Source organism: Fulmarus glacialis, unplaced genomic scaffold (assembly GCF_000690835.1).
Source record: "Fulmarus glacialis isolate BGI_N327 unplaced genomic scaffold, ASM69083v1 scaffold8426, whole genome shotgun sequence".
In the NCBI taxonomy this organism is placed as follows: Eukaryota; Metazoa; Chordata; class Aves; order Procellariiformes; family Procellariidae; genus Fulmarus; species Fulmarus glacialis.
In genome coordinates this window covers 10,364-35,550 of record NW_009217457.1, presented here as the reverse complement: position 1 = coordinate 35,550, position 25,187 = coordinate 10,364, and the positions used below count along the sequence as shown (strand labels likewise).

Genomic DNA, 25,187 nt, shown 5'->3' with positions numbered 1-25,187 from the left:
TGAACGATAAATTATCCATCCTATCTTGCATCCCTTGACAAACGCTGAAATAACTAATAATATTGTCATTGCTCTCAATGTTTCCATTTTTCTGTGTTGCCAGGCTGTTGAGATGATGTGGTCTGTTTACTTATATCTAAAATCGTATGGCTTAGCAGGGGTAATACTCGATTCATGATAGGAATTGAGTCATCAGTCTTTGTCATCAGGAGGCTGGAGTCTTGGTTTGGAGTACGGATCACTGCTTGCCTGCTTGAGGCATGTGTGGGCTCTGTACAACCTACGCCTACATATGTCTGGGTCTAAATCTTGAAGAAGGTAGAAGTTTCTTACATTTAAGGAATGTTAATACTGCTTGGGGTATTGGCAGCATCAGCTCCCATCACGGAGGTCTGGGAGAGCTCAGCATCCCAGGGCATGGGGCTTTTATTAAATGAAAAAAAAAAACCAAAACCCCAGCAGGTGGTCTGTAATGTAAAGCCTACCTACAGTGATGTCTGATCTCATTAATGACACACAGTGAATCAACGCTGTGTGTCTCCTTCCCCGGCCGCCTCTTGTCAGGCTTGCTTGGTGGTCGTGGAGGATTTGTAGTGGTGCGTCTGTTAAAATGAGCTTTGGCCAATTTCAAGGAAGCATTTTGTCAGGAATCGTCAAAAATCCCCACTGAAACGCTAGGAAGAGTGTTATACAAAAGTATGAAAAGCTGCATTATCCTGCTGTAAAATGAAAAGAAAAAAAAAGTAGGAACAATGGAAAAGGGTATGTTTGCCTGAATTGTCCATGTTTCAAGGAAAGGCAAGTTTAACCTGCTGTAACGCAGGGTCACTTCCTGTTAGCAAAACCCCCTGAGGGGAGAGGGAGAAAAATGTAAAAAGATACTTTACAGTAAAACAATATGCTCATTTTACTCAGAGATCAAGGATTCTTTAAAAAAAAGAGCTTTTGAAAACCTACCCTGGGTTTTACGGAATAGCTTTAACTCCTCCAATATCATATGGTTTTCACTAAGTCATTATTTAAAAATTGAACTGTTGTCTTTTTCTTTCTTGCATAGGGCAAAAATGACTTTTCTCCGAATGTAATTATGATTTTGTTCCTTTTTCTCTTATAAGCAGCTGAACTTTTACAACTAGGTTCTATATTTACTGAATTTTATTAACGGAGTCATTCTGCTTTCTGTTTCTTCGAGTTTTGTTCTCCTGTATCTCCCAAAGCATTACACTTGCATGTCTTTGTTCATTAGTTTTAAAGTCTTTCTTCAGCTGGGATAATAGAAAAAACATATATTGCTAGTCATCCAGTTGCAATTCTAGCTATTCTCAGAGGGGCATATATATTTCAAGTTTGGTGCGTGGGGATTTAGATATACAATTCCAGATAGTCTTAATGAGAGTAACAGTCCTAATTCCCCACACAGTATATGAAAAATGGATCCAGAACGTACAGAGTGAAACTCTGTGATCTTACCTTTAAGTACCTTTGCCTTTTCCTTTTTTTCTAAATATCATTTGCATTCGTTAGTGAAAGTAACTGACAGCTGCTTTGAGGATGAGGGAGTTGATCTTTGGAGACCATGTCTGTTTTGCTTTGCCGTGTTTTCCTGGGGATTGACTGCACCTGGGTGTACCTTTCGAATTGAAAGGTTAATTCAAGAGGGAGTTAGAAGAAAGAATTTACCAGATTGGCTCCGTTATTATTCTGATTGCCTTTGATGTTAGACAAGAACAAGGCACACCTTTTCTTATTGCCTTAATTAACTACAAAAAAAAATCCCCACCATACTGTGAATCTAATAAGGATTAAGATTTAGTTATAATATTAGTACAAGATCTAAGGAAGACACTTTTCAGGCAGAAGGATGCAGTGGTTTTATACCTGAATTTCCTAAGGAATCTTGCTTTTTTTAATTCTTTCTTAGACATCCTTTCGTTGTCATAAAATGCTAGCAAGCAGCCATCATCTTTTTTTTTTAACTTTAGACCCCATTCCTAGTTTTGCTCATGCCTTTCTTTTCTTTCTCTCCAATCCACATCTTTGTGGGAATCCCCAGACCTTATGGGCAGAATGCCACCGGTGCCATTTCTTTTAGCAGGGAAGGGGTGCAGTGCAGAAGGGAAGGCTGGCTCCCTTTGCACTCTATGTAAGAAAATTCCTGGGGCGTAATTCTCAGTTCTTGAAGGTTACTGTACTTACACTTGGAAGCCAATATCCACAAATAGCTAGTTTGGTAGTTAGGAGTAAATGGAGTGTGAATACTCCAGGCAACTCTTCTTTCTTTTGTTCAGATCCATATTCTAAGATGTTAGAGAGGAGAGATGTGGCCTCTGCTGTTTTATTTTGCTACCTTGCAGCCCATTTTCACCACCCTGACGATTTGTGCTGCAGTTTCAGATACCAACGCCCAGGCGTAGCAAATAGCCTCTCCTGGGGACACAGCACTGGTCTGAGCGGCTGACAATCTCAGTGAAGAAGCTCTTTGGCTTCTCAACACACACATTTGTTGCACAGACCGTTTCTTGATATGAAGGCAAATTATCTCCTACTGGGATGCTGCCTTGGATGAGCAGAAACTCTTTTCTCCTTTCCACTTTCTTTTCTTCTCCTCTCTGCTTTCTCCTGGCCAGTAAACTACTTTAATTTAAAAGATGATTTAAAGAGATAATCTGTTTTCCATTCAAGTTCTTTCTGTGGCTTAGCTGCCCTCTTTTTTTTTTTTTTTTTTCCCCTCTATCCTTCTAGTATCTTGGCTGCCTTTGTGAAAAGACTTCCTTCTCTGCCGCTCTGCAGCTACTTAATGCTACCTGCTGCTTTCTTCATCTTCTCCTACCGTGCTGCCTGTTTCTACCTCCTCCCACAAACACTCTTTGATGCCCATGACCCCATTAATCTGTCCCAATGTTTTTTGCCCCTCTATATGTCATAAAACATTTGTAGAAACACAGTGTGTAACTGCAGATATGGGATGGGTCAGGGAATGGAGGAACAGATCACTGTATATTGGAGTATGAGCTCCAACTGAGTGTGTGCACAGAATTGAGTCTAACCAGTTTGTTGAGAGTATTTGCATCAAAACTATTTTCATCTGAGAAGAGAGCTAAGTTTTGACAAAAGGTAAGGCAAATATTTGCAATATGTGAAAAGCAAGGAGGAAAATAACTTATACCAGAGAGAAGAGAGAGAGCTTGGATGCTAGCCTAAAATTTGTGAGCTCTGTGTGCACTTCCTTGCTTTGACCAGATTTTCTGTGTGGCTGTGAAATTGCTTAGGACAGGGTTTATCTCAATGAATTTAATTAGAAAAAAGTTAATTTTTCTATCTATGCTGATCTTCAGGGATCCCTCACTGGAGGATCCCCTGAGAAGTTGACTCCTTCTCCCTGTATGGGCAGTTGAGTTTACAGAAAGGAACGTGTTAAAAGCTTTCTGATCTGCATGGTGAGGGGAAAACACTAGATGCTATACCTTAATGTCTCTGATTTCCCCAGAAATACAGGGTGATCAAAAAGAAACATGAGCCATTCAGATCACTAAAATGTGTAGGAGACCGTCATTTTGCGGCAAAGAATATTTCTCATCTATTGCGAGTGGATTAAGGATTGGGAAAATGAACTGAAAACTTCCCGCACTGCACTGCGGGATCTGATCTTACTTAATGACTATGCGATAAGGAAGTGTCTAACATGATGTGGCATTTCATCTTTCCTTGTGGATTGGATCAAAGAAGAAAAACATTTCTAATCTTCCCGCTGTCCTCAACCAAGACATTGGAAAAAAGCGTTTGGAGAGGGGCAGCTGCTGAGAATGAGTCAGCAGAGAAAAGAATTATGTGTCTGTTTTTAAAAAAGTGTTTGTCATGAAGCACCAGTAGTTTATTAAATGTGTTATGTCCACAACAGAGAACGAGACGGTCCCTGCCTGGTTTGTTTGGTTTTATGGTCAGGTCTGAAACCAGTTGGGTTTTTTAATCCTTGTATATCCCAAATCTCTCAGTTGCCTTCTTTCACCAGTTTTTTAATAGCTATTGGTCATTTCCATCTACATAAATCTCGGGCCTCAAGTCAGCCTGTGTCTAGGACTGCCAATAGACAATTTATGCACATTATTAAAAAAGAAGAGCAGAGTCATGCTGTGTGCATGGCCGTGTGGGTGCCTGCCTACCAGGGACCACTACCGAGTGGTTTATAGGGACAGAAAATAGTTCCCATCCACACCTCCTTTCTTCCCCCCTTGTTGATCCTGATGCCCTTTCCACGTTGTCCCTAATTCTTTGGATACCATATCCTGATTTTTTTTTTTTTTCTATTTTATTTATTCTCTCTCCAAAACTCTGCCTAAAATGCACCTTGGAAAATGGACACTTGGAAAAGCACACTGGCTTGTATGCCCACACTCTCAATTCTCTAGGGTTTTGCTGGCAATAGTGGTGGTCAGCTTGAATCATCTTCCAAGGTTTGTCTAGCACAGAGCTTATCCAACTAGCTCTATTGCTTTTGTCCTGCAGCTGTAGCTGCTGTGCCACACCCTTATCATCAAAATTATTTCAGGGGAAAGCGTATCTTGTACAAATCAGACCTTTTTGTTGCTGGTTCCTGCTGCAGCTTTGCACACAGGTAGAACAGGGCACTAAAAATGTTGGAGACCGGTGATGCTTCTGAGGCAGCCACTCTGCTACAGAGAGGTTAAAACCCTGATCCCAAAACCACTTGGACCTCAGTTTTCATCACAGCCACCGTTGGATCCATAACTATAATTTTGATCAGGTTTAACCAATCTAAAATGTTCCTCTCCAGTGAATAAGAGACAAGAGAAAGACACATCGCATACCTTTTTGTCAGAGGTATTTTGACTTCTTCCACGCTGCCCATCAGAGTGTACCTAAATTATTTAGAAAGGCAGTTTATTTTTATGTAGGGTGTCCTCTGTGATTATTTCTATCAGTAACATGTTGTTGCAGTACAGCTGCATGGCAGTCAAGATAAAATTTGTATCAGCTCCAACTTTTAAAATATACGACTGAAAGCAGCTTTGCAGGAAATAAAAATTATGAGGACTAGAGGGCTGAGAAGAAAAATGTTCCCATGTTATAGAATTGGGGTTGTTTTTTCTGTTTTTCACAGGAACACAAATGCTGTCGGGAAGCAAGACGAAGCAATGCACCACGGGCAGGAGCAGCACAACGGCCTCTGGCTCTCTTCCAGACACAGCATCCAGAAAGGCAATCGCTGCTGCTACTGATGGGTCATCGAAAAAGAGAGAGCCCTCCAAAGGCACCTCCAAATCCAAAGAGATCCAAGAACAAGGCATCCTGAAACCAAAAAAGTCTGTCTCCAACAGTATGTGCAATATAAAAGCTTCATCAAGAATCCTCTCAGAAGAAAATGTTCACAGGCAAAACCAGCTCCTAAAAAGTAAGGTACAAATCCTACTGTGGTTGTTAGGAATATGGTTTCAATAATAAGATGAGATCAGTCTCAAAGAAAAAAGTGAAATAATGGAAAGTCAGTCCATTTTTGTCCAGCTTTAAGTGCTGAGTATGAGTCATCTGGTGAGAGATCAATCAACTAATCTGACTGTATACATTGCTATGGTTAATAGAAAACAAGATTAAAATGAGAAAGATAGGCTTACTTTGTAAGTAGATTCAAGAAAATCTTGAAAAAACATTAAAATTGCAGAGTCAAGCAGTCCCAGTCCAACCAGGAAACACCAGAAGTGAGATTATTTTTACAACCTTGCTTTGATACCTTTCTTTCACTTCTGCAATCTTTTTTTTTTTTTTTTTTTGACACAACAGCCTGAACTATATGTGGTGCACAGATACAGCATGAACTACTTTGTTTGGAGAGATTATCATGAAGAAAAAAGAAGAAAAAAAGTTTTAACAATTGAATATCAACACGGTTTCAGCATATAAAATATAATTTCTTCTAGTTCAGCACCTGTTTGGATGTCTTAATTCCAACACTTATTCAAATAGCTAAAATGGAGATGACACAAGCAGCTGTATTCACACATAAGGTATTTTTGCAGAAGACAACTGAGTTATACTATAGATTAATTTGGCTTCAGTATCAATAGGTTTGCGAGAAATTTACTCCAAGAATACCTTAAAAATGCTATAATGGCCACAAAGCCTTTTTTCTTACAGCGTTTTTTCTTACAGATTTTTTGTAGGCAGGTAGGCAAAACTTTTTCATTACTGACTGTAAAGCTACTGAATATAACACCCATTTATGATGAGAGATGAGAGAAGCCTATGTTCTGCTTTCAGTGCCTGAAGTTAAATCATGCCATTTCACTAACTGGAAGTGGCTTAGTTTCACAAAAGTGAAGCATCCACTGAGATCTATCAAAGATAAAGTTATTAGACACCGCTGTAAACCTGGCTTATCAAGGAGTTTAATTTCATGTTCACGGGTTTCAAGTTTTTTTCCAAAATGTTAACAAGAACAGTATTAGGGAGGAAATACAGCTCAGGCTTTTATAAGGCAAATGTACCCAACACAGATCATTTTAATATTTTTTTTAAGTACAATATAATATGTACAATATGTCATAAAGAGGAAAATATTTTAAGTTTATTGTAACCAAAAACTGAAGTAAAACAGTAATGGGCTTTATTCCCAGATATTTAGTTCTAGAAATCAAATTATTTGGCAAGGAAGAAGTACTCCAGTGTGACTTTTCAAAATAGTTCATATGGAGCTCTCCCGAAGTTCCTTTGTTATTTTGGATTAATTCTGTCCTCTAAATGAGAATATTGTCAACTCTGATTTTTGAGCACACAGCCTCTTTTGGTCCTAATTTGTGCAGGGAGTATCAGTTATAGAGCTTTAAAGCATAATTATAAGTGTATAAGATAATCTTTTTTTCTCAGTGAAGGACTTTGTGAACTGACAGCTTTCATAATAACGTGCTATCATGCATATTAACCTTTTGTTTATTTTTTTTTCATGAAGTTTTTCCCTTGGCTAATGAATATATAGAAAAGACGGAAAGCAAACACTACAAAAAGTAGTGTTTGTGAAAGTCTCAGTATGGTCAAAGAGAAATGATATGTGATTAAGGTCCATAACAACATGTTATTTCCTACAGTACGGGCAATAAATTGAAATGAATTCAACCTGCAAGTCGCAGCGTGATATCCTTTGCTTTCCATGATGCAACTGTGTTACAGAAATGTCTTGCTTTTGGGAAGCGAATACCAGCAAATAAGATAAGCATCTGAGCGGTTTAATTATGCTTGGATGTGATGTGTGGCTTAATGTGAAAGATACTCTGGGTGTCACAGGGCAGTGAGTAGCACCTATGATTAGATTTGATCTAGTCTGCTTAATGAGGCCTATTAATAATACCTTGGCATTCTTATTTCAGAAATTGCCCTCTATGTCTAATGAGGTGGAGAACCCAATAAAAAATTAACCATGCACTCTTAATGAACTTTTAAATCTCTCGAAGGCGACTATGAATTCTGTGGTTCAAGTGACAAAATAAAGGAGCGCAAGGAGGAGGAGGAGCAGGAGCAAGCCAGCAAGGTAACACTATCTGCAGCTCGCTCGCCAGATGTTACTCGTGAGAAAAACGAGGCGCTCGCCCAGCCAGAAACCAGCTCCCAGCCTGAGAAAACTCCACCAGCCCCGCAGACGCTGCAGGTGAAATATCAATTTCTTGTTATTGTTGTTGTTAATATGGGGATTGATGTTTTTCATTCTTTTTTTTTCTTTTTTCTTTTTTCTTTTTTTTTTCTTTTTTTTTCTTTTTTTGCCTTTTTTTTTTTTTCATGGATGGTGTTTGCTTCCTGGGAAGTCACAGAAGTTCACATTTCCTCGGTTTTTCTCCCTTCCAGTGAAGTTTTGGTAGCTTGCATAAGCTGGCAAGACTTGCTTGGCTGTCTGGTTGTAAAAGCTCCCTATTCTAAGCCCCACCTGCCATTCCTGTAGAGAAACACGGTAAAAGTTTGGGGATTTACAAATTTCCCAAAGGCACTTTTGAAATTGTACCTCGAAACTGCCGATTTCCCAAATGTGCACGACATCCAGTACCACGAGCGGCAGCCGTAGGTGCGGACGTGACCCCAGGTTGATACCAAGCCCCAGCAGCAGACGTCCTTTCCTGCCTTCTCCTCCGGCGCGTGTTGCAGACCAGTCTCCGCTCCTGTCTTCTGTCCTAAGACATTCCTAAATGTTGAAGCAGCCTTTGACTGGAAAGTGTTTTCTTTCTGGATCATCCATGAATAGATCCGCATGACAATCTAAATAAACAGGAAAGTTTGTGAACTGTCAGTGACAAGCTGCTTCGGCGATGGGGTGAGACAAGGAAATCGGATAAACATCAAGAAGTTGAATTTGGATAACTTCTAAAAATATGTAATTCAAAACCTTTTGGATATGTTTTCTGAAAGTTGGGTTTTTTCCAGAAATTTTCCTTTGTCTGATCTGGAAATTTCACACCAGGGCAGCATTCTAACAGTGAAAGGAAGCAAAGACAGATAGGAAGGCAGTTTGCTAACTTTTGTACAGACAAGCAATCATTTTCATTGATAATCTCTTACTGAACCCAGTTAGATGCATATCGCGGTTTTTTTCTTCCTTTTAATTCTTTTAAAACGAAGCGGTTTCTCTGTTTCGTTTAGGAAGCACTAGAAATGCATAAGCCTCAGTTCATCTCTCGTTCACAAGAAAGGCTGAAGAGACTTGAACACATGGTCCAGCTGAGGAAAGCCCAGCAGCGCGATGCTCCTGCGAGCGACCGAGGAGCCCTCGCTCGCAAGCTTTCCTCAACACCCACTTCAAGCAAAAAAAAGCAATACACCATTCCTCACCCGCTCAGTGGTAAGCTGAATTGTGATCAGCAACAGGTCTGTGGCTGTCTTTGAAATCTTGCCACGTGTAGAGTATTTTATATATTAACTTTGTGAAAAAACATGAGACCCGCTGCTCCTGTTTCACCCCACCAACGCCCCAGCATCTGTCCTAATGCTCAAAGCAGAAGGTCTCTGAAGCACAGAGATGGGTTAGTGGGGATGAGGTGTTTTCTGTGGTCTGTGGCAGCAGAAGGAGACTTCCTTGGGGACTTTTTGTCATTGTCACGTGCAGTCGTGTTCTTCAGCGTGATGCAAGTTGCTGCTAGTTGTAGAGGTGATAGCAATAAATGGCATTTCATACCTCTCTCAGCTCACAGAAAGACCAGTTTGGGGCGAGAATTAGGGGGACAGGTGGGGTTTGGGACAGTCTTCTCAGCAGCTTCAGGTGTGGACTGGCCGCTTGACTCATGAAGCCCTCAGCAGTGAGCTAGCTGTGAAAGAACGCTTGTCTGCCCAGCAGCTGTATGCAAGACTGCTAAATCAATGCATCTAAACTCTGCGGTTTCCTAATTCAAGTTGATTAGGTTGTTTTATTACCCTAGTGGTAAACAGACTCAATATCCAGCGAGTAAAACGGTTCTCTCTGAGAAGCTCCGTCACAGCTCCCTCCTAATAGCATCTCTGTAAATATTATCTAGGCGCAAGATGTTAAACAAATTACTTCCGTTTTTCTTTTCTTTTTTTTTTTTAATTGCCATCTGGCTGTTACTTAATTCAGCTGACTAAAGAAAAAAATGTATTTGATTGATTGGCATTCCTCTTTACATTGTAGTTTTAAATCTGTGGCTGTTTGAAGCCACGTTATTCTACCGAAAAGTAAATCAGTTGAAAACATTAACCAACTAGATGGGTCACCTGGAGGGAGCAGGAAGGAAAATCTTTGATGTCCTCAACATATATTTGTTTCTTGCTGCCTGGGGAATGAGACTGGGTGCAGGAAAGCTGGGCACAGTCCCCATCTCGGGGCTTTTGACATGCTTTGCATCGGAGAGTACCAACGTCTGTCGCTACATCTGTGCCGTTTGTGGTGGTATGACCGAGTCTACCTTACAGACACATAATGGGTTTTTATAGTAAGAGCTAAACAAGCGTAAGTAAGCAAAGCACAAAACATGAATTATATTTTAAAGAGTCAATAAAATTCATTCACCACTTCAATTATCCAAGTTAATTTACTTGGGTTCAGATCTCCTAGGGCCACACCGCCCCGCAGTTTTGGGGGCTCTGCACCAGCACCAGCAAGCCCTCCCAGCCGGCAGTGGCACAGGGCAGGGCTTTGTCATATATCTTGGAAGAAGTGGCAAATATCTCCCCCTTTGTTTGGTCATCTTCGAAAGTCCCCCAAACCGCTCTGAAAATACTTTACGAAACAAAAAAAGGAAAGGTTAAACTTATTACTCCTTAAATTATAGTTAAAGATTAATTTTTATGGTTGTTTAGTGAGTAATAAAAGCATAATATTGAAATATATTCATCAATTATTCAAGTAAATTACTATTTCCCTCTTTTAGTGGCTGGTCATTAAAGATAAATTAGCCTAAGGAGAATCTTTAGTTTCCTTAGCTCATTTGCCTTCATGTAGCCACATGTAATTTTCTGTTTGTGAGATCTTAATATTTCTGTAATGACAGAAGTGTCACATGTCTGTTAGTTAAGCATAACTCTAATTAATACTGGAAATCCTAGATTCCCGACAAAGCAGAACTGTGTAGGCTGCAGTTCAGAGGGCTGTGCAGGAGTGTACTGAGCGTATTTAATTTGCTCCGAGTCCTGACAATCAGTATTTTAGGAGTTCTCCTGGTGGATGCTACTGAGCAGAAGGATTAGTATCGTTAATGAGTCCCAGAGTGGGGAATCTTTGTTGCCTACAGATGCTCCCAAACTTTTCTAGTTGCAACCCCTCTTGCAGAAGAGACAAGGGCTTCCCCCTCGTGCTCACCAAGGGCACTGGCTGCCTGTATCCTCCTGATGTCTCTGCTGATGACGCCAGGGTCACAGCCTTCTCCTGCCCTTCTGCCTGCCCCCAAAGCTGGAAGGAAGAGAAGTTATCATTTGTTGTCATCATTATTCTGCATTCTCTGGAAAAGCCATTTTAGCATGTAAAATGTGCTTTTAAAGCAAGGAAGGACTTTGGCTCATGTTTTAGAAAACAAAAGTAAGATGAAATGAAAATGCAGCTACAGTGCAGGTAGGGAATGCAAGCACAGTTTCGTTTACTGAGGTGGGAAGCGGACATCAAAACCCCAGTGATCTGAGGGTGCCATTTCACATTATAGCCTGGTGCGAGGGAGGCTGTGGGCACAAGCAGCAGTGTCACCGCCTGCTCTGTCGCTGTGCGTGGCCCATCCGTGCCCTCATATTTTAGTTGGATCTAGCAGGAGCTGCTTTTTAATTTTTTTTTTTTTTTTTAATTGGGATTCCCTCTTTGAGTTTTTATCACATCAAACGACTGATCCAGCTCGTCAAACAGTGCTGTGATGGGATGAGCTGGCGCGGGGCGGGCGAGAGGGAGGGTGGAGATGGTGAGGGAGGAGAGCAGCACTGCCTCCATGCCACCAGCCTCTCATTTTTATGGGCGTAATGAGACCGTACCCTTCCCAAAGAGAGCTCCCAGGCTGCTCGTGTACCGCACCCGTGCACAGATGACACCAAAGGCTGCCTGCCAGCCAAAGCTGGCTGAGCAAAGGAAACGTGGCAGGGTTCATCCCCGACTACGTATTTCAAAGCCAGCTTTTCAAGTGGTAGAGAGCCTGGGATTTATGCAGGGCACAAAGTGCCCAGAAAAGGAAAAATATCCTAAGGTGTGTCTGTAGGTCCAAACACTGAAAGTCCTGAATGCCACCTCCATCTCTGGCTATACCTGGTTGTGAGTCGGTCGTGGTCCAGGAGCAGCTGTGACACCAAATTTGGGGACAGGGGCTGGTGGCTGAGGCTCAGTGTTGTGTTATCACAACTGTTGCTTTCCAGGGTACGGTCCAGCTGCCCGGGGTGCACTGGGCAGCAGCAGAGGGCACAGACCTGCCCTATGTCCTTCCCTATGGTGCCAGGCTGAGGGGAGACCTCATCGCGCTCTACAACTACCTGAAAGGAGGTTGTAGCGAGGTGGGGGTTGGTCTCTTCTCCCAAGTAACCAGCGATAGGACGAGAGGAAATGGCCTCAAGTTGTGCCAGGGGAGGTTTAGATTGGACATGAGGAAAAATTTCTTCACCGAAGGGGTTATCAGGCCTTGGAACGGGCTGCCCAGGGAAGTGGTGGAGTCACCATCCCTGGACGTATTTAAAAGACGTGTAGATGAGGCGCTTAGGGACATGGTTTAGTGGGCATGGTGGTGTTGGGTTGACGGTTGGACTCGATGATCTTAGAGGTCTTTTCCAACCTTAATGATTCTATGATTCTATGTACATTCCTGTAGACATCTGGAAGCCTACGTCTGTTGCAGTCACTTATAAAGGCCAAAACAGATATTAGACCTCAGCCGTCATTAGAAGTCGGGGGAACTGGGCAGCAAACAATTCTGTACACACAGGGCAGTTGCTTTGTCACGTCCCCATAGCCATTGGTTTTTTATTTGGTACTAGTACTACGGGTTCTCCTGTTCTCCCTGCTAGTCTTAAAAAACCTCTGCCAAATGCAGCCCGCCCGCAGGTTTCTTGGTCTCTGGAAGCAGGCTGCTCTTTCACAGCAACACACATTGAAACAACATTTGAAATTAAGAACCCAGGAGGATAAAATGATGACCTGGAAACTTGCTTAAGTATACAGCATTGTACTGATGGCACATCTAGGCGTCAGGGTGTGATCTTGGAGTTGGTTGGTTTTTTTCAGTCTTATAGTATCCTCCTTTCTTGTTTTTCACCTTTCCTGATGTCTTTGGGATTTGTGGAGGTAGAGGTCTTTATGGCTCTGAGGTTCATAGGGCTCACTGCCAGCACACCCTCATACATTTTCCAATGGTCTTTTTTGTAAGAGCAGGTTGGTTGATGAGTTTAATTTCCACCGACCCCGACACGGTGACCCCAAGGATGGATTATAAGCGCATTTGTGGCTGTGCAGGAGTCTCTGTGCAACCCCGAGGTGCTCGCAGAGCAGGTCGCTGCAACATATTTGCCGCGCAAGCGCTGGCAATAACATTAGTTATCCGATTAGTTCTCCCAACTCCAGAGGACATTCCCAGTTCCCCACGTGCACATCCGTGCCCGCAGGGGAAGGTGGCACAGGAGGGGGAGGCGTGGGACTGCCCCCTCGGCTGGCAGCCTGCTCTTACGCAGGCGTAAATGGGGGTTAAACTGCAGCCCGAGACGTTTCCCTCTGCACTTGATAAGTTTGCTGCAATTGTATCTCTCTGAAATAAGCTTGTTACGTGCGCTTCACTCTGGACTTGGAGCTTTTATTTCAATAAAATAATTTTCACCCAGAAAAAAAAGCAATGACCTTCAGAGATTTTTCTCCACCTGAGATCATTCTATCAGACTAAAGTGTCTTTATTGATAATACGAAATTATTAGCTAGCACGGTTTTCCAATGTTTTGACAGTGTTGTTACAACTTTAGTTTCTTGTAGGAGAAAGAAATAATTGGCATTCAACAACATTTCCATATAAATACCAACATCTGTGCGGTTTCCGTTTACCTTCTCATCCTCAAAAAACCCAAGTTGTTTACCATTTTTAATTGTAACTCATGAGCAGGATTTTACGAAATGCTGAAAGTAATCTTAGAAAAATAAAAATGTTTATCCTGCAGAAGATTTTATCGTCACAAGAGCACTTTGAAGGCAGAGAACCTGCAACTCTCACGCTAGCCTTTGTGCTGCGTAATGTGCACTGCTAAATTTCGAGAGTGCTAATTAGTCCAAGATAGACTACTCTGCTGTTGACTATGTCGAACAAATTAGAGATCCCACTGTGACGAACTGAATAGAAACAATGTTCAAATAACTGGATTTAAATCTCGAAAACTGTAATGTAATTACTTCAGTGACAGGACTACCAGCTGTTTATAGGCCTTTAAATCTGCATAATGAACAGCCTTGTGATCTTAGTGTACACAAGCACTTTCAGAGGTTTAAAAAAATTTCTCAGGCACATATGTTTTTTTTCTTACCTTCCATTTTCCTCTCCTTTGAGAGGGCAGTGGTTCATTGGAAACGGCAATAGAAGTTGAACATTACCATTCAACCCCTACCGTGGTGCCTGCTATGCTTCTCTGGATTTGTATCCAAATCCTGTATCTTTAGTAATATTTTGGAAACAAGTCTATACCTCCTCAGTCGTGCCTGTAAACCTTTCCAAAAAGCTTTATTGTAACTGCAAAAGCCTGGAGGGCAAGGATTGCTGTTTGTTTGTTTGTGTTTTCAAGGGGTTGGTTTCTTGAGAAGCTCTACGCCAGGGATGTTTTTATTTGGACTGTAGAGAGAGGAGAAGACAGCAATCAGAGAATTTGCAGTAAGTGTGCAGCCAGCAAATCCTGCAGCCACTAACGTGCGTCCTCGTGGTCTTCAGATGTCATTGGTGGCTGATGAGACGTTTGCAGCCACCAGCCCGTCTCTGCTTGCATGTGACTTCAGTTGTGCCATTTCTCGGGTTCCATTTCCCCGTCGAAATTCATAGCTAGCAGTAGTGCCACTGATCCTGTCGGCACCTGGCCACTTGGTTAAGGCTGAGAGTTCTGAAGAAAGACTAAGCTGTAGCCCAGTAATTGAATTAGGAAGAGGAATGACCTATTTTTATGAGATTATTATTCATCACGTTGATTAGAGCAGTGCCTATGAGTCAGCTACACACGGCAGCACATTGCAGGTCACCGGCAGTGGGTGACGTGGTCCCTTGGGAGCCCGATGCTTGGACTCGCTGTGACGACAGGGGAGGAGGTGATGCAGTGAATGGCGTGACCAGCATGTCCCCTCCATGCCCTCATCCTTGCGAAGGGGGAGATAGCCAGCCTCTGTGCAAGGAAGGTGGCAATAAATTGGAAAATCTTCAGATATGAAGAGTTTTCTGTGTGGATGATGACAGCATTGAAACAATGTGCCTTATAATGGGTGAGTCACGGAGTTCAGTCTATTTGCTGGGGGATAATTTCACTGGAGTCTTGAAGGAGCCAAATAGAAAACGGAATTTTTGATGATGGACTTTTTAATCCAGGAGTAAAAGTTCTGATTTCACCCATGATTAGAAATTGAAACTAAAGAAGTCGGGATTAAGAAACTGGTGCAAATTTTACCAAAGATTAAATTAATCTGTTGATGAATTTACCAAGATCTGTCATACCTTCTTCATTAACTACTATTTTTTAAAAGAAATTTTATGCTTTTCAAGACTACAAGCTCTAATCAAACAACAATGATTCAGAAAGGCCAGGTGAGATGCTGATTATATTTTTTTCTAGATGAAATCCATGACTGTTCAAGTATCATTTGGACAGAGGGGACTGAAATCTCCTGCATCATGCCCAAAATTTAGTATGAGAATATTTTCATAAACCTGAAAACTTTACAGCTTTTTTAGAGATACTAGTGATATTTTCCATTGTTAAGACGGAAACATTAAGGAGGATCAGAAGTCTCAATAACCACAGTGTAGGACAGACCTGAACAGCTGGAAAGCCCATGAACCACCTTCCTGTGGGTCCTCTTGGGTGAAGGACCGCTTCTGAGCTTCAGCATTTCTCTGAGATGAGCAGAAAGTCCAGGCAGTCTTACCATCAAACCTTTAACTAATGGGTTTTTGCATTTTTGTAAATAACACCAAAACCTCATCTGTTGAATGAAGCTGAAGTAATTCATTGCATGAAGTCATTGACATAAAATGTGCAAAAGTTTGGGCAGCACCCCTGGGTGTAGGCACTAGTTTTTATTCTCTGGATGAATTCCCACTCAAGCGCTATGGGCATGCTAAGCTGAATGCCACCTTGACATTTATCTTAGATTCAAGGCTAATTTATTTTTTTAGGGGACTGTTGATTTAAAAAAGCAGTGTTTAAAAAAAATCTTTTATATCTTAGGACTTCTCTGGATGAATGGGGTTTTGGTGAATTATTTTTTCAGTTCAGTAAAAAAGCAGTTTAATTAGAGAACCACCACTACCAGTGCTTTGCTTTTCAGGGACTGGCAACACATCCTCAAAGGCACATTTTAGCTCATAACAAACTTTGAGAATTTGCATTCATGTTAGGAGAAAACGTATGTATATTCTGACGGGCAGAGTTTAGCCTTTGATAAATGTTGCCACTCTTTTTCTTTTTTAAGTGTTTCAGTGATTCAGTGGTAAATAGGAAGTCAGGGGACGGTTCCAACACAACCATTTTATCTGTTCTCTGTCTAAACATTTACTAACTTCTCGAGTAGGAAAGTTACTCATCCTGTCTGAGGTGCAGTTCAGCATTAACTAAGATATATTACAGTGATAATCCATTTACCCTCATTTACAACTTGCTGAAGTGGCTTCCTTCTCCCACTATGGAGATGTCGGACCACTGTTGCACGCAGTGTTGGTGTAAACACCAGAAGCTCAGTAGTTTCACAAGGTTTGAATAAAACAGCAATGAAGTGTTTCATGCCTATCTGTCTATACTTTTTTTAACTGCGGTACATCACTGGAAATGCTGAATGTCTGCTTTGAAATCCCTTCTTTTCTATCCTTCAGAATAGTTTTCTCCAAAAGTAATACAGGGCTATGAAATTTGATAAGGAAGTTTGATAAAATGCAATTTAGAAGACTATCAACCTGGGGAATTGTCCACCTTATGCCCCACTTTGATCTTCGCTTGGTAGGAAAGAATGTTAATTCAGGTCTTCGTGATGTGTTTGGCAGGTTATTATAGCTCTGAATGTGTGCTGCTCTTCCACTTTGAATTACGCTTTCGTCTCGGTATTGAATATTAACAAATATTTAAATGCACATATGATTTTTATTTTCTCATTTATACCAATTTTTATTTATTTTTCAGTTAATTTTTTAATTCTAATCCTAAAATCTGTCAAGGATTAGCCTTCTTTCTGCTTGATGCTTGCATGTGATTTTTTTTGTTATACATAGTGACCTGAGAGTGAGCCGAGAGATACTACATGAATGTTTACCCCTAAGTTTTAATCTTTTGACTCCAAGCTGCTTCACAAAGGGTATTTTTATAACCAAGGTAGATTTCTTTTTTTCTTGGAGGATTTTCCCCAGAGTCTCTTTTTAATCCTTCCCTTCAAAGCCAGGGGCACAGCCACATACATCATTCCAGGCAGAATCGCCGGGCAGCGATGGGTCTGATGCCCTTCAAGACCGTTTCTGTGCCATCGGGAGAGGATTATCCTGGAAGAAGAGCCGTACGCTCCAGCACCCGCACAGCTCTTGGCCTCTGCGGTGCTTCCCAATGGCTCGAACACAGAGGCCAGCCTGTCTTAGCATCTCGTAGAAAAAATACAGATTAGCTTGTCACGCTGTTTACAAGATAGGTCGCAGACCTGCAGATCCCCGGCTGGGTTTTTCATCCCTTGCATGTTCTGGTGGCTAGGCACAAAGGTCTGGAAATGTGAATGTGTCATTAACAGCTTTTATTTAGGAAAAAAGGCGGGGATCCCTAAAACAATTAGTTTTGTTCCAGAAATCCTACATCTGAGAATTCCTGGAATAAAAGTTCATAAATTTGAGCGGATGTCACTCACAGTGCACAGGGAATCGTATAAAACTCGGGCTCAGTGCTTGCCAGTCACGCTGTCTGATCGTATCGCATCTTGCGGGAAGTCCTTGACTTACTGTGTGAGGGCTTGATCGGGTTGTGCAGGTTTCTGCTGGGCTGTTATTTCCACTGCCCTCAGATGCTCTTCTGTGCCCAAGGACAGGGGAACATGCAAGGAACTGGTTGTGACATCAGGGATCTCGGACTGAGGACCATGTTACCACACAGACAAAAAAAAAAAAAGAAGCCTGAATTTGCTGTGCCTCCTATTTCTGTTTTAGCGCTGCAGGGAACCCATAGTGATGGCTTTATACGATTTCAGACTGATCCTGTGCCATTCCCGGGGTTCGAGGACATGCCTTGCGGGAAGGGCTGCATCCTGCAGTCCTGAGCTGTCAGAATGAGGTGTGCCACCTTGAGCAGCAAGGGACCGTGCTGAGGCTGCTCAGAAGTGTGCTGGGATCCATGCTGGTCCCAGAAAATCAATGACCCTGGACCCTAATCCTTTGCCAGGACCATCTGGGTCACAGACGATTTGCTCCCTTAAGTTTCAGGGTTATTTGATCAGCGTCCCAGAAAATCAATGACCCTGGACCCTAATCCTTTGCCGGGACCATCTGGCTCACAGACGATTTGATCCCTTAAGTTTCAGGGTTATTTGGACAGCAATAGCATCCAAGTGTTTATTCCTTTTAAGTTAATGAACGTAAAAACACTGATAAATAAAAGGTCAATGACCCTGGACCCTAATCCTTTGCCGGGACCATCTGGCTCACAGACGATTTGATCCCTTAAGTTTCAGGGTTATTTGGACAGCAATAGCATCCAAGTGTTTATTCCTTTTAAGTTAATGAACGTAAAAACACTGATAAATAAAAGGCAAATTATATTTTCCTGGCAAATTGAGCACGTTGCTGACGTGTGCTGAAGATTTAATAAGCATGATTAAGTGTAGACAACCGCTGAATGGAGAAAAGTTAGTCCTCTGGCAGAGGAGGCTTCGCAGCCTCCCCTCCTTTCTCAACTTGTGTTTTGAAAACTGCACCACTTCAGAATAGGAACTGCTGCAAACCTCCCTTTTATTTTTACATCGAGATACAGCAGTGATCTTAAAGGACACGTAAGGTTTTCCTGAGAAACACGGTAATCTGAGTATGACTTTACCTCCAGGTGCAGCCCCGTAAGCTGCTCGGGGCTGTTTGGTTGCTGAGACATCTCCCATAAATATCCCTGAAACATTTGGTGTCTTAAACAGCAGGGAAGCAAACCTGGTGGGGAAGGGGACTTCTTCTGGGCAGCGGTCGCTGGGTCTGCTCAGGGCCAGCACTGCACTGGGCAGTTCTGGAACAAATTATTCTCTGTATTTACTGCTCTGCCTTGATTATTGTATTTTGTCTCTTCAATGAGATGGCAGAAAGAGGCCAATGTGGTGCCTTGCTGTGATATATATTACGTCTTCTAAACTTCCTTGGAAAATGAAAGTGCTAAAAAGTTTTATTTATACATATGTTCTGCAAAGATACTGGCAAATACCTTTGATGTTCAGATCACTGTGACTACACCCTGTCCTCAGTGCCCCAGGGAAACCGCCCGGGTGTTGGCAACGCTCTGGTCTTCCTTGTGTTCGGAGACCAGAACGGAAAACCATTTCCTTCATACACCTGAACCGAGAAGCTCGAGTTACAACTTTCCACGTCGCCTGTGCGTGCATCAGGACGGCAGCTCGTGCACCGCAGGAATGTTCCTTCCCCAAATCTGGATGTGTCCTGCCCTACGGAGGGGGGACCCTGCCCCTTCTCCCCACTTTTTCTTTCGTCGTCTTGGTGTAAATCTAAATAACGTAGCTGTGCAGGCAGCAGTCCTCTCCTTCCTCCTCTGACGTGGTTAGACATGGTCTCTCTCATCAAGGATCAGTTCTGATGATGTATTTAACTGGCTTCCCACCGCCTACGAACACCATCTCTTTGCATTCAGAAACCATTGTTGTAAGGAAGATGTTAAAATCACTTATTCCTGAGACTCACTGACTGCTAGGATCGGTAATTATTTTCCTGTGCCCAGGGAAATGCTGATTGGAATTATCACAGGTATCTTTATATTTGATCAGGAAAGAGTAATATCATTTTCCTCCTCCTAATGCTCGGCATAATTATTCACAGCCCTGCAAAACAGGCGTAAATTGAATCAGAAATGATCGTACCAGGCCAGGTTCCCAACACACATCAGCTGAGGATGCGGCCAGTATGCGCGGGTCCAGTTGCCTGCACGAACACGTGGGGAAAATAGATCACTTGATATAGCAGAAATCATTGCTGCTTCTTGATCTGAATAAAGGGCATACACAGCTCATGTGACAATGACAAAAGTCATATGCATTTAAAATAAATGGATTCTGCAATGAAGGTGGTTGCTATGGGACTTACCCATCCTTCTCTTTCCGTAGGGCAGCTTCAGGAACAAATTCAGCTCCAGATGAAGTTGTTAAATGCCTTTGCGTTGACCCGTGGAGATGTGGATCTGGCCTTAAGCCGTCAAAAATTTAATCAGAAATATCATAACATGACTACATGGAACGTGACATTTAAAATTTCAGCAAACACAGATTCCTCCAATATTAACTTTATTTTCTCTCCGCTAGATAACCTCTTCAAACCAAAGGAAAGATTCATTCCGGAGAAGGAGATGCACATGAGATCTAAAAGGTACAAATCGCTTCGGTTTAGAGTTCACTGCAAATCACTGCCATCTCGCGCCTAAGGCAGCGTATTTCCACGTCATCTTCACACGCTGGGGGGTTGTTCTGTCACGCTGCTTGCCGTGCTGTTGTGCAATGCTCCTGTTTTCCTTCCAGTATGTCAGTTTGATACATTTGGGTCAGCCCTGCCCTTTCAGCATCGTTTTTCTAGGAGTTTCAGATGGCATGGGGTACCCATGGTGTGAAAACTAAGTCCCTGAGAGGTACCTCATGCAGGACCTTCAAAAATGTAAGCAGTACAGTCACTTTGGGTTTTTTTTCATCCTGATTATGGCATGTAGTGTGGGAATTAGAGCACATTTAGAAATGTGGTGTCTGACCTTTAACTGCGTTGCACTTCACGCCATCGTTTACGGCAAGGAAAGCTGCAAATGGCTGCCATGCAGAATTCACCCCGTTTCTGAGTGCTCAAGATGTGTCCCATTTCTCTTCTCCAAAATACCATCTCCTGGCTGAGTGCAAGCCAAAACAGGCTGCTTCAAGAACTCAGTTTTGCAAAATAGTAGGAGGAAAAATCAGAACTAACGCGCATGCAAAGAACAGGACTGCTGCAAAGGAAGGTCCGACTTTCTTTTCAAACCCCTGGGAATTTTATCATTGATTTCAATGGAAAAAGATCAGATCAGAAGTCACCTTTTTGAGGGCAACTCCCATTATTTTTAAAATGGACAGATTATGTTCTCCTTGGTAAAAAGAGTTCCTAACGACAGTGAAAAAATGTTTAACAGTCTACAGTCTTATAATGATGGTTTTCTTATATTTTAGAAAAATACTTGAAAATAATTGCTTGGTATTATTTTTGTGACATAAATATAAAAAAAAAAGCGTGCAGGCCAGTTTCTGGTTTGAATTATGTTGCTATAAATTGAAACCAACTCCACCGAGCTCATTAGAAGCTACTCCGGAATTACGCTGCTGCATCGAGATAACCTGATCCCGTCTCTTTCTTTACTTTTTAGTCCAAAATTAGAAGTGTTTTTCAACAAGTCAGATTTTATATAAAAACATTATTGTTAATAATCTATAATTCCCATGCCATAAATCTAATTCAAGTACTTAGAGATGCCCATTAATGACAAGTATTGCATTGAAGGCAAACATTTCCTATAGGCAAAACAAATTATGTGCGAGTCCCAGGGATGACGTGTGAAGTTAACTTTCTAAACTCATTCCAGGATTTATGACAATTTACCTGAAGTGAAAAAGAAACAAGAAGAAAAACAGAAACGCATCATCATCCAGAGTAACAGACTGCGTGTTGAGATCTTTAAAAAAGTAAGGATTTACTGTGAATGCCAAGTATAGATTTGTATCCCTTCTTTACCGGCGAAAGGCGTCCGTAGAGGCAGCACCTGCCTGGAGAGCCTGTGCTAACCATGTGCAAACCCTGAGAGCAAAGGATGGTTTTTAAATCTTGTCCTTGGGGTTAGGCACTTCTTTACACTTGAATTAACAGCTGAACCTTGTGTTGGAATAAGCACCCAAGACTTTTTTTTTTTTAAAAAAGGAGTAATTACTTAGTTGCGGTAGAAAGCTGCATTAGCGCAGTTAATCCAGGTGCAGATCTGAGGCATTCCCAGGTAATCCTGCTCCGCGCTGCACACACGTACCAGTTTTCCCTTGTTTAAGTAAGTGCGCTGTTCCTCCATGTAATTACACCCTTTCTGTCCAAGATGGAAAAGCTTTCAGTGCTTCTTTTTTTTTTGAGCAAGGTAGCCAGTAGATTTGAGGTCTGAGAATGCCGATACCATCTCACCTACAGTATCACTGAAGATTTCTACAGTTATAGCCACCTCATGTATTTCAACGGTATCTTAAGGCTGTTTTGCGGTTTTTTTTTTTTCCTAGCAATTGCTGGACCAGCTCCTTCAAAGAAACACAGAGTGACAAAGGATTGTCTTGCCCATCATCCTAACTGGATCTTGAATGCCTTTGACTGCTAGATAAGCCATAAAATTTACTGTTATCTCAATTACCTGGAGGTATTTTTCTTATCTTTGGCTCTTTATATAAAGAAAGGTAATTTATATTTCAATTGAAATTTTAAGGCAACTTTCAAGTAATCAAAAACAGTCTAAAAGGGAACACAGCTATTTCAGAGCATCACCTTTTGGTCAGTTTACCCAGAGGAAATAATTTTAAGAATTTTTAATGCAAATACTGAATTACAGTGGTATTATTTATCTTAATCTTTTAAAAAGTATACGTCTTTGTAGCAATCGAACTAGGTTTATAAGACCTGGAAAACTTATTTCTCTGAAGTATTCTATTAATTGATTTCCTGTGAGTTAAATCCTTGAAGTAAAGAAAAATGAATATCATTATTTGTTATGTTTAGAAACTAGCTGAAATAGCATTACCACATAATCATAGCAGCAGCAGTTTCACATTAATACTTAACATACCAAAAGGGACCAATATTTTAGCTCTCTGAAGAACTCTATTCCTGTTTATATAGTGAATCTACATAGCAAGCTTACCTGTTAAAGAGCAATATTTAAAAATTTGATTATAACACTGTTTTTCGTGTTTTTCACTGTAATATATATTTTACTCCACTTCTGTGACCATTAAGTATTTACAGAAATGGCATATTAAGAAGTGGTGCCAAGAAGTATGTTTGCATCAAAACTGCAGAACTAAAACCATCTGTAATGTTTCCTCCAAAAATATTTAAATCTTTATTTGTACATTTTGGAAGTAAAAACAACCAACTTACAAACCAATGGAGTTTATTTATGGAATAAAATACGAATATAATATTGATCCAACTGCTATGTTTTTATTTGGTACTGTTAAATATAACACAATTATTGAAACTGCTTGAGAAGTCATGCCTTTGTATGCCACAAATCCTATGGTAAAAAATATTGCCCATAAAAATCACTGCAAGTGTTAACCTCTGTTGCACGAACACTCAGTTGAGTGTGTTTGAATGAGGCTGGAATTTGGCCTTTGGTATCTATGCTTTGTTTTTCTAATCTAGCCTGGATGTAAGGTCAGGTTTTTTGGAAGAGGGATGTTTGTGAGCTGGCCACTGAGATAGCCTCCAGCTGCGTGACCTGTGCTGGACACGAGGAACCGAGTTATATTTTGTGCTCTGACTGTCTCTGTTAGACTACTTCGCCTCCTTCTGTTTCAGCTTTCCAGTTTGTAAAGTAGGATGAGTGATGTTAATTTTTGCTCGCAGAGGAGATAGAGATTTATTGAACAAATATATTGCATTCCAGATAGGTGTTTCTACAAACTCGTCAATTAGTTCAATACATTTCGAGAGGGCATGTAAGGTAAGGTAATGCTGGCTGTGAGGAAGAAACTGCCAGGGTTCTTCCCCCAAAAAAGTCGTCTTAACCAAGCAAGTAATGCTGTACTGGGAACTGAAGTCAGGGCTGGACCACACATAGCTCCAAGTAGAACTTGTGAAAGGGACTGCAAGGAGCATCCTCCAAGCTTTGCAGCTCAGCTGCGTGGTAGATCTGCTCTCCTGTGGGTTCCTTGATCCCTCTTGCTGCTCTCCAGGAAAAACATGTGGCCTGCCTCAAACAGGAGGGCCTTTCTCTCTCTGGTGGACTTCTGGGTCTCCACCACAGAGTGATAAATTATAGCTGTAAACCCACCCACACACACGGTCTCCTAGACCGAATCTGAAGGATTATCTTTCAAGCTTGCTTCCAGTTGCTCACTACAACTAGAGATATTTCCTATAGAAGTCAGTGCCAACATCCCCTTTGATTTCAGTAGGAACCTAGCATTTCCCCCCCTTGGTTCCTTAGTCTGACTTCAGAGAAATGCAGCTTTGGTTCATCAAGTTCGTACCCTTCAGGAGAATTATTTCCTGCACACATCCATAGAGAAATACTATATACATTTAAGCCTGCTTTACTGTATACATGTAAGCCTGCTTGTAGTCTTACCCTAGAGCCACAGCAAGACATTTTGGTATGGAGACAAGGCATTTGGTGTTTGATGTCCATGGGGATCTGGATGGATTGCAGAGAAGCACACAGCGAGACACTCACAGCCTGGGTCAGGGATGTCCCCTGGTATGGGACTGACACCTAGTGCCACCAGAAGAGCCCCAAAACTTTTCCCACTTCTTCTCTGGCAGAGCAGAAGAGCCAGAGCCTTCCTCGTTGGGAGAGAAAGAGTATTTTACATTGAAATCAGACATTTGTCCTGCAGGATGCCCAGGAACTAAAGGGAGATGGCTTAATCTAACTGCCACAATATATCCCTCCTCCATGCCCATACAATTTTATATGCATATGTAAATGCATGTAAATATATATGCATCTTCGACATGCTTCTCACTGTCTGGCTGGGAATATCAAACAGAAGAGCTGACCCTCCTTAAAAATCACAGCACCCAGGTCCTCGTGAGGAAATGAACCACGCCCACAACTGGGACGAATGGCACAGGGTTGGCGTGACACGGCTCAGCCTGGTTCCTGCCCCTCGGCACCCCCATTGGCATGCTGACCAGGGCAGGACACTTCTCAACTGACCTGGTTCCCTCTCGTTTCTGCTGACCATCCTTGGAGACAGGGTACCGCACCGGCCTGCTGCAGCCTCACCTCCCCTGGCTCAGGAGTAACTGCACCTTCTCTCAGACTTAAAGCCGGTGCACTATTCACAAAATCTTTTGGCTTTGTAGAAGGGTTATTTCCAAATGTTTTTATTTTCTCTAAATGTAGTTTTCAAAATCTGCAGGACAAATATGTGGCAATTTGAGGTGGAAATTCTCTTGTATAAATAAGCTTGGGAATATACGTAGTGAGCAAAATGCGTAATGCAAATCACTGTCTGGGAATGTTTTATACGATATGAAACTTTTGCTTCAGAAAACCAAAAATGATCTCTTTTGCAAACCTAATTTCTCTTTCTGGGCCTCAGAAAAAAA

At 41.8% G+C, this 25,187-nt stretch overlaps 1 protein-coding gene across 1 annotated transcript in view; it reads left to right on the top strand.

Moving 5' to 3' along the window:
- Positions 1-23,043, top strand: part of LOC104078142 (chromosome unknown open reading frame, human C10orf90) — a 68,504-nt gene extending 45,461 nt beyond the window's left edge. Inside the window, exons 4-9 of the mRNA XM_009579674.1 lie at positions 5,120-5,410; positions 7,461-7,654; positions 8,635-8,833; positions 20,171-20,234; positions 21,463-21,562; positions 22,136-23,043. Coding sequence (XP_009577969.1) covers positions 5,120-5,410; positions 7,461-7,654; positions 8,635-8,833; positions 20,171-20,234; positions 21,463-21,562; positions 22,136-22,174 — 887 coding nt within the window. The 3' untranslated portion in view covers positions 22,175-23,043. The remainder of the gene's footprint in view (positions 1-5,119; positions 5,411-7,460; positions 7,655-8,634; positions 8,834-20,170; positions 20,235-21,462; positions 21,563-22,135) is intronic.
- Positions 23,044-25,187: the final 2,144 nt, after the last annotated feature.